This window comes from Labrus bergylta, chromosome 1 (genome assembly GCF_963930695.1).
Source record: "Labrus bergylta chromosome 1, fLabBer1.1, whole genome shotgun sequence".
Taxonomy (NCBI): Eukaryota; Metazoa; Chordata; class Actinopteri; order Labriformes; family Labridae; genus Labrus; species Labrus bergylta.
The window spans coordinates 7,289,382-7,299,246 of record NC_089195.1 but is presented as its reverse complement, the minus strand read 5'-3'; the positions used below and the strand labels follow the sequence as shown (position 1 = coordinate 7,299,246).

Below are 9,865 nucleotides of genomic sequence, written 5' to 3'. Positions count from 1 at the left end.
GTTGTAAAGAAAGCAAAATATGTATTTATTTTAATTCCAAATGTTCTACATGTGACTTTCTGAATCATATTTCAAGGATGCCTGAAGCAACTCACAAACAACAATGGATGTGTTGTAACACAGTGAGGATTTCAGACTCAGCAGCTCCTGCTTTATAAACTCCCGTGTGAAAGATTACACCTCACTTTTCTACTGAAGCATGTCGCTAAATACGTTTTGTATATGGAAATCAACTGACCCAGGTATGTACTAGCATAGTAAATGTACATGATGGTGGTGGTGGTGGTTTAATGTCCTGTAGCATGTTGTCTGTCCTTCTGTATTGCATTTGCAGTTAGTCTTCATGTTAGTAGGATTATGAGTGGTGCTGCTGTAGTTGTAGCTGCAGTAATACCACTGTAACACACTCTCTGTTGAAGTGTCTCTGTGTGCAGGCAGCCTGTCTGGGCCTGCCAGTCCTCTCTGCTGGCTGAGCAGATTGTCCTGTGATAGGAGGAGCAATGTTACCTGATGAACCAATCATAAGAGACGTGAGGGAGGCAGCAGCTTCTGCCACAACATGAGGGGTGTTGTGACAGAAACAGAGAGCGGGCCAAGAAACACTCACACTGGTAACACTGGTAAGGATTCAAAAGAAACATTAACAAACACTTGAATTCTCTTTTGTACAAACCACAATTTTGAAAAGAATGATCCTAAAATGGTAGGTTTAGTCCTTATCGATAACTATCTGAACCTGGTTTGTTTCATGTGATGTTACATTCAGGCTTTATTAAGGTGCACTAAAGCAAAACAATGATAAATATTGTATGGTTCCTACTAAAAATGAACATTATATTTTTTTCTGGAATAGAAACTTGTTGAAGGTTTCCAAAGAGCTTCCTCGTCATGTCAGTGATAAAAGTAGTTTCAGGGTTACACAATGGGAAGGCTTAGTTTGGAAAAAAACTTTCTTTAGTAGCTTTATATAATGCAAACATGTCTGGTCTAAACAAAGTGTAAAGACTCTTGCATTTCTCTGCACACTTGAACTTATTCAAGAGAGAAATCAGGTCTTGTGTTGATTTCTGGCACTTTAATGGACTAAAATGAACCACTATGAACTTTTTCTACAGCTTCCATCTCAGACCACTGTGATATTTATGGGCTGACCCCTGAAATATGAAACTCTCTGGTTCAGAATTTTGTTACGTTTACCTTCAAACACCCATGATAAAACTCAATACTTGATGTCTTTACAACATACACCTTTTTTACTTAAGACCATTTATTTCACTTCTTGAATTTCTTTGCACTCTGTCATATGAGCAAAGCAAACTCCTTACCCAAGAAGTAATGAATTGTGTGATTTTGCTACCATGGTAACCTCCAAACACTGATAATATGACTCCACTCTTACCTCAGAGTTGGGAGTGAATGATTTTGTGCTTTTTCTGTGACTTTGACAATATTGGAGCAATGGACGATTTTCCTGTTTGTCTTTGAGGTCTTTAAGGTCAAATTGAACATGTCATGTTTAATATTTATTGCTCACCTCTCTCTCTCTCTCTCTCTCTCTCTCTCTCTCTCTGGCATGTGTTAATGTCTGGTCCTGCAGAATGTGTGGTAGGATCCACTTCAGGATGGGATGTGTGTCTTGTAAAGCCAGCTGTGAATGTTTTATTGATCAATAACGATGCAAGGTGAGTGTTATACACACACTTAGACTTGTTGAAACAGTCGAGATAACCGATAAACACGTGAACAATCCTCACAGACCAAATGCAAAACACAGATAATATGTTCGTAATTGTTTTGATTAATAGATTGAGAGTTTTATGTTCCTGTAAATAAAACAATGCACAACTTTTGGCGTGCTAAAGTTTGATCCTCGGCAACTTGCAGCCACCCACAAACTAAATACCCTAAAGTTAAACACACACCTTTAAAAAAAAAAACCAAAAAAAACACACACCTTGAAAGTCAATCTGACATTTGAATAGAGGGATTAAATCAGAGTTTTGTAATCACACATCTTAAAACGCACACAGCTTCTGTACACAGAGTGCTGGGTGTTTGAGCAGAAGGCTGAAGGAGCAGCTGTTGTTAGCTCATCATCGCTGAGTGTAAACAGATTAGTAAGATAACAGATGGAGCAAATAATAATAATAACTGTGATGCAAGTTTTGATGTGTAAGAATGACTGGCCTTCAGGCGTCGAATGCAGTTTCCATTACTGCGGTGCGTTTTAGAAGAGTTATTACTGGCAGCAGAAGTAATAGTTTAGTGTGAAAACATACGGCTGGATATTGGTAGTAGCTTCTACATTTAGCTAAGCACTGTTTTTGAAGTATTTGATACTTCAGATACAGAACTGCAATCATCTTACAGCTTCAGTCACTCTGCTGTTTTAAATCTGACATACGAACACATAGGCAATCTAAAGTATGCAAAGATAAGGATCAATAATGCATCCAAACCTTTTCTGCAGGGGTTCGTGACAACTATTTGATGTTGATGTTCCTTCAATGATCTTCTTTATTCATTTGTTTCTTTATTTTTTTTACACATTTTCTGGGCCGTTTTTGCATTTATTATATAGGACAGCTGAAGAGTGAGGGTAAATGTTGAGAGGAGAGAGTGCAGTACAGAGACGAGGTCGGATTCAAACCCACGGCTGCTGCACATGGGGCCTGACATAACTGCTTGGCTGTCAGGGGCCCCCAGTGTGTCTTGTTTAAATCAAAATGGCGGTAACTTTGTCTAAAGTTAGCGTATGTTAAAAAGCAGCAGCAGTTGAAAAAGGATTATTATTTTGTTTAACTTGTTTTTCCGTTCTGTCCTTCCCATTGATCGTACTATGTTTTCCCCACCCCACCATTTAACTTCTAATGCTTAGCCTTGTTGTGTAAATGAATGATTGTGTACAAATAATCATTTGATTCTGTTTTTACTTAACTTTAGAACAGCAGCACATCTACTGGGGAATCCTGGCTGTATTATCGATATTTTGCAGATAATACCACTGATGTTATACTTCATTCAGGATCTTTCTTGCAGTGGATTTTTTTTTTCCTTGAGTATAAGATCTGAATACTTCTCACTGAGCATATGACAGATGGAAATGATAAAAGTGCAATAGTAGTAATAATAATTAACATTTTTTAATAATAATTAACATTTTTTTAGTTTGATATTTGAGATTGTTTTGTTAAAAAAAGCGCTGCTTTATTTTGTGATTTTCTGAGTGAGACAAGTGATAAACTTCTTGTCTTGTAGTCAGGGTAAGAATTAACTTTTAAATGTCAAACTAAACCCCATTCAAAAATCTTACATTAGTGTCAACAAGACAACCAGTTTATCCCCCGGGATGCTTTGACGATGTTTTCTGTTTTAACACTCCTCTAAGAAACAAATGCCATACCAGTAGAAAAAACAAAAGTTATATCCTTTTTCAGCAGGCTTTTATAAAATGACTGTTTTGTTCTTTCGGAGTAAATTCTTTAATTCTATTTTATGAAAATTAAATTAAAAAAAATCAATTGCCTCTTAACACAATACAATATAAATGAATGCGATGCTTAATGACCCAGAATGTTAAGTGATATAATTGTAATATAATTGTAATATACAATATATAATTGTATTGATTATCTTCTTCTTTTGGTTATAATTGTTGAAGTTGCATTCTGAGCAAGCAGGTATACTTGTATGCGTTTACCTGCCGGACGCCTCAGTGTCTCGTCTTTATTTGCGTCCATCAGTCTCTGTCGGCAGCACCTCGGGGCGCAGCGCTTATCAGTTCTTTGTTTACCTCTCAATTAATGCCCATTAGTAAGAAGAAGCTCCTCGTAGGACTTTAAGTTTGGGATCTCAGCTGGTTAACAGCTCAGACTGACAGATCTCAATCTGAGCGCACAGACCGACTGTCTGTCTGCAGTGGAGACGCACTGATCACTGCTGATAGCAATCATATTTATTAGTGTTATTCTTCCTGAATCTTCTCTCAATAACTCAGCTTTAGTTTGATTTCCATTGGAGGAACGTGCGTTATAGCAATGTTATTTAGGAAGTAAAATTCCAGCAAAACACTTATTTTGAGCTTTATCTAACTGAGCATTTATGAGACTTTTGTCCAAGGAAAGATCCATTCATCACTTTTACGAACCCTTGCACTTATTTCACTCACCGCAACTCCTCCACGTCCTCTCTACGGCCTGTGTGGATCTGTATAAACAGGGTCTGTGGGTTTCGGTGGGAGATGATTCAGTAAAAGTGGCCCCTGCTGTTCGCTCTCAGTCCTGGCTGCTGTCTCACATTAGTAGTAGGTGTAATTATACAAGAATGGGTTTGGGAAACAACTGTTCTCAGGCCTGGGGAACAATTACGCGCAGAGGAAAAACAGCAATTGATGCTTTTCCTCTCCAATTTTCACACGTTTCCTGATGATGTATGTTTGAAATCCTTATTTTGACAATTAATTGTGTGGGTTTATGTCCCATGAAGGGGGAACAATTAAGACTTGAGGAGAGGTTTGTTCAATAATCCAGCCAAGATGTAGGCTAATTGTTTTACCCTCAATTAATGGCTGATTAAGAGCGCCAATTAGGCTTCAAGACCATACAAAGGATTCTAACCTTATTCATTTCCCATTTTTAACCGTTTAACTCCAGTTCGCCATTCTCATAGGCTATCTTTTAATCAAGTTAATGACAAAATAAAAAAGTCTTAAGAATGTGAGGATCATTCATGTCTACAGATCCAGTACGAGGCGAACCACCTACAGACATTGTTGGGCACCAAAAAGAAAGAAAAGTAATTTCTCTACGTATATAACAAGAGAAAACTGAGTCAACGTCCCCAGAAGTTAAGTGAGAACATTGAATTAGGTTAAATTTGCCATTTTCGCTTGATGGCAGATCCAAATTGTTGCAAAAGATTCAAAAAGGCACGCACATCCGAGAAGGTTAAAGTGCTGGACCAAAAAACATCAAAGATTTTTTTAAAAGTACTGAGTCACTTTTTTTCTATTTTAGATCCAAATTGTTGGTCTGTAATTTTCTGAACAACTTATCAATTTATCGTTTTTATCTAAACTGTTAGATTTGTCAGAGTTTGGGGAAAAGTAAAAAAAAAAATCTATTCAAAGGAGCCCTCGTGTGCAGCCTAATACAAAATATTCCTAATTTACCGTTAGGACTGACTTTTTTTGTTCCTTGGTGTGTAACAAGGACCTTTCTTCAAATAAATCTTTCGAAAACTTTTTTTTACTGTGCTCTGTGATATTTAATAGCTATACTTCTACATGTTTACTACAGGAGTATCCAATGCCCGTCCAATATTAGTGTGTTACCTGTAAGACTGAAATCTGAGCTGAAATAACACCCTTAAATTGAAATAAAAGCCAACAGAAGGACCTGGTCCCCCTCCAAATTCTCCCGTCCATTTTCCGCATCGGGATAAATGGTGAAACTTGTAGCAATAATACCCCCTTCTTTCACACAAACGCCTCCCCGCTGCCATCACCTCCAGCCCGACTGCCCCTGAAGCCCTCTCGGTTGGAGATCTCTGTGCGCCTTTCTTTGCGAACAAAAAAGGCCTCCTGAAGGGGGACAAAGTGACCACATTTTCCCTCCGTGTCCCCTTCTCTGCGCAGAATAACCCGCTGCCTGTCCCTCAAATGGGAATATTAGGACGTCAATCTCACGGCCCCTGTGCGCTTTTGTCTTTGCTGAGTGCCCGGCTCTGCCTACCACACACCTTTTGTCTCGCAATCCAATAAGAGCCATTATTTCCCGCTCCCTAGCCAGACTGCAGCGCTCTCTTCGGGGGTATTTTAGGTGCGTAATCGCGTCCTTTGAGGACCTCAAATGGAGAACTACTTCCTCCTTTCACGTAGCCTGAAAATGGGACAAAGAGTCCCTGTGGCCTGGCCTCCTCCAGCAGCTCGCCTTAATATGTTTATTAGCAAAATGTTCCATGCATCTAATTCACTTAAGACCAATAACACGCTGATTATTATAATACTGTATATGATATATGTTCCATTAAAGTAGGAATATAAACACCACATCCAAAGTTAACCATCAAAAAAAGGATTCAGTATTTTCTTCCTGAATACAGAAGCACAAGAACCCTATTTTCAGTTTCTCTGATTTATTTGAATAGATGTGAAATAGACTAAAACATTCCTCTGTTGATCCAAAAACACTTAAAAGCAAGTCAGTCTCTTCAAAGCCTCAAAATATACCAAGTTAAAAACAAGCTCTAAAAAGGATGATCTTTTTTTAGTTCAAAAGAGAAATTCGCAAAAATTGTGCGTAATTTCCCTCTGTGCTTTGATCCAACCAGTGCCAAACGACGGCACCAAAACTAATTGGACCACACATACTGTATCAGACCTCCGGCCATAACGAAGCCCTTATTGGCCTTTATTACATTTAATTTAGTCAGAAAGACGAATTAAATTCCGTATAATCTGACAAGTGAACCCAAACTCACATTCATAAGAAATACTGTTGTCTAAAGAAGTTTGTGCCAAAAAGGAGCTCCATAAAAAAAGTCACTAGTTCTGTGGTAGTGAGGCTACCAGGCCCGGATCCCTTGCAGGGAGCCCTGGCACGACGTAACCGCTGTCCCTTGGTGTGTTTGTGGCTGCGTGGAGCCTCCGAGGCTGCTCACGTTTCCTAAGTTCATGTTCATGAATGCGCCAGAAGAGCTGGAGGGAGGGAGAGCGGGAATGCTGGTGTAGGTGCAGCTGTAGTTGCTGTTGTAAGCGGGGCTGTTGTATGTGTACCCGGGGTATCCGTTATAGCTGTACGGGTTGGTTCCGTATGGAGCAGCAGCGGCTCCGTATCCCTGTGCTCCCCCCAAACAAGGCTTCCCATCCCGGACCAGCACCGGAACAGCGACACGCCTGGGTGGAGGAGGGTGGTGTTGCCCCGCCGCCTCCAGAGACTTATCCTGCCTCTGCCGCTTGCACTTGTAGCGACGGTTCTGGAACCAGATCTTCACCTGGTTGGAGGTGAGTTTGAGGGTGCTTGCCAGGTGCTCCCGCTCCGGGGCGGAGAGGTAGCGCTGCTGCTTGAAGCGCCGCTCCAGCTCGAAGACCTGCGCCTGGGAGAAGAGCACTCTGGGTCTCCGCCGGCTTCTCTGCTTCTGTACCGGCCGCTCGGAGTCTCCCTGGCCGCTCTCCGAGGCCTCCTCTCGGGACACCAAACTACAGCTCTCTGCGCAGGTTAGGGAGTCACACAAGAAGGGTTAAAACATCAGGAATTATTATACGTAAAAAGATATATTGTTGGATTATTATTCTAATCATTCAGTCCACAAATGGACAATGCAATCTCTAATATATCACATCTGTCAACAGCGAAATAATTACGACGATTACTTTCAATTATGAGACTATTTTTACTGTCTGATTCAAAAAACAAAACATTTAAATCATTTTTAAATAGAAATAGGCAACAAACAATATGAGGCAATACAATATAAAACAAAAAATCTGTAGAGAACAATCTTCATAAAATATGAAATACAATGTCTGTAGATAAAAACATCACGTTCAAGAAAAACATTTTCAATTTGAGTGACTTCCTGAATTTAGGCTTAACACAAAATAGACTCTTTTTATTGAATATTCATAGTGTCCATGATCCCTGTGGATGTCTCTGGGTCTGACTGTGTGTTTATTGGCGCTCCTTGTCATTTCTTTTACAAGCCACTTTAAACTAATTGTCGGTTTATGGTCCACACATCATAACAGACTGTGCAGAACAGGCGCGCAGCTGAACCACTAGAAAGTGTTTGACGTGTATAGATTTTACTGGCTCCGTCTCAGAGCCTCTATACCGACTTCAACCATTTTCATAGTTCGTTAATGGGACCAGGTCAGGTCAGGTGCATGCGTTGACAAGACAACAGGCCTCCAAAGACTTAAATCTTCCCCCTTTACTTTTCCTACTGTATTAAGCGAATTGTGCTCCTTTCGAGAACTTAAATTGTGACCCAACGGCACTATAAATATAAAGGGACATAATAACTGAATTAGAGATGATTAGAAAGTTAAATGTTAACGCATGAAGTCCTTGATTAAAACATTTTTACGCTTAAATTGAAGATTTCTGTAACATATGTAGCCTATTACGGGTTTTCAACATTATTACATTTCAGGTTGTAATTTAAGAATATAAAACACATTGTTTGTAATGGAGAAACAGGAATATTTGTTTGTGCTGCACATTATGCAAATTCATTTAAGCCACTAAAATGTGGGAATTACATTAAAGTAACTGCTTACTTTTTCATTTATGTTTTATAAAATGTATTTATTTTTCTCTGACTAAAAGGTCAGACTATTTTTACTCTCATGACTATTGATACACTTTCCCTTTGTTGTCTTTTGTTTGTCCTGTACAGCAGCAGCTTATGCGTCAACTCACTGCTCTCCTGGTCCTCCAGCTCGGCGGTCTCCAGCTTAGCACCCTGCAGCCCGGAATGGACGTACATGTCCGGGGACAGGCTGGTCTCCCCGCGGTCCTCATCCCCTCGCACCGCCAGTGCGCTAAGGTAAGCCAGGTTATCCTCTCCGTCCGAGAATGGAGGACTGTCTCGGGCCCCGGCGAGCATGCAGGACGACGGGGTTTGGAAATGCTGCTGCTGGGAAGGGGAAGTCCCAGACAACAGCTGCTGGGTGCTGTGGACCCGGTGCTGGACCTCCAGGGATCCAGATTGCTGCTGCTGCTGCTGCTGCTGCTCCAATTTGAGGATATCCTTGACAGAAAACGGCGTGGATGTTAGCGGGCTCTGCAGCATCATGTCATCCAGCTCCTGCTCTGCAGCACCGAGGAAATGAATCCCGCCGAGTAACATGCACTCCCCCAATCCTTCTCCACTGTTTTTCTAACAAATAATTGAGCTTAATAACCCCTTCTTTGGTAATTGGAGGTGCGTTAAGCTTCTGGAATTCCTCATTGCCCTAAATCGCACGAAAACATGAGCAGTAGTCCAGGTTTTGTCCATGCAGGTCTATACAGATATGATGTCGGGCTTTGTGAGTGGAGTTTGGACCGGGGCGAAGGAGCGCCTGTGCCTCCTCTGCTGTCAGGGGGAGGGGTGTGAAATGGAAAGTCCGTGCGGGCCTGAAGGGGAGCATTTGGGAGAAAGAGAGAGGGAAGGTGGGGCGTAGGTGACGTGTGTTCCCGTTCTGGTTTTGTTTTTAGACTTGAGTGAAATATGGTGAAGTAATTTTCTGACATGCTCCTCCACTGTCCAATGGTTCCTTCTGTGCTCACTAAGTTAACTCCAAAAGCCTTTCAAGCACAATGTAATGCACACAATCCCTGCTCTGTGTGTGTAAATATAGAACATCCCTCTTTTACTTGCTATGTAGTGTCGTTTAACTCTCTTATTTGCAGGTTTCATCATTCCACAAGCATAGCATGCACGGGGATCCTTGTCTTGGTCCGTTCTCAAATGCGTAATTCTGTGCGTAAACCTTTTATTGAGGCACACCATGCGGCACACGTGTTGCAATAACGGTGGCACGTCAAGGTCAATGGTCAGGTCAAGGAATAATAGAAGGGGGGGGGGGGCGTCTTTGTTATTTTGCTATAGAGTTTTCCACTCTATTAAATCGTTACGCAAACTAATTGGCTACAAGTTGATTTTGTTTTCTGTATGAAACTTTAAGGAATACATAAACCTACCCCACATTGCTCTGGCTTACAAAGTTGAGGTTTACTTTTTTATTAATATCAGACGGAAATTGTCCCGTTTTGGTTCGTTTTTATCACATCGGCCTTAAAGACCCCAGTTGTGATCAGAAGACACACTTACATTTTTAGAAATACACCAGTTTGCCGAGCCTCTTTTTTTTTTGGAG

The 9,865-nt window shown here is 40.8% G+C and overlaps 1 protein-coding gene across 1 annotated transcript; it reads right to left on the bottom strand.

Annotated features, from left to right (window-relative positions):
- Positions 1-1,634: 1,634 nt before the first annotated feature.
- On the bottom strand, positions 1,635-9,410 carry LOC109998185 (homeobox protein Nkx-2.5-like). The gene is made up of 2 exons (XM_065952568.1): positions 8,424-9,410; positions 1,635-7,208 (listed from the first exon to the last, which is right to left on the bottom strand). Exons 1-2 carry the CDS (start codon positions 8,851-8,853, stop codon positions 6,565-6,567), a joined length of 1,074 nt encoding a protein of 357 aa, XP_065808640.1. The 5' UTR covers positions 8,854-9,410; the 3' UTR covers positions 1,635-6,564.
- Positions 9,411-9,865: the final 455 nt, after the last annotated feature.

Coding starts and splice junctions, on each gene's coding strand:
- LOC109998185 (XM_065952568.1), bottom strand. CDS start 8,853: ATGTTACTCGGCGGGATTCATTTCCTCGGTGCTGCAGAGCAGGAGCTG. Junction 7,209..8,423: donor GCTGGAGGACCAGGAGAGCA/GTGAGTTGACGC, acceptor TAACCTGCGCAG/AGAGCTGTAGTTTGGTGTCC.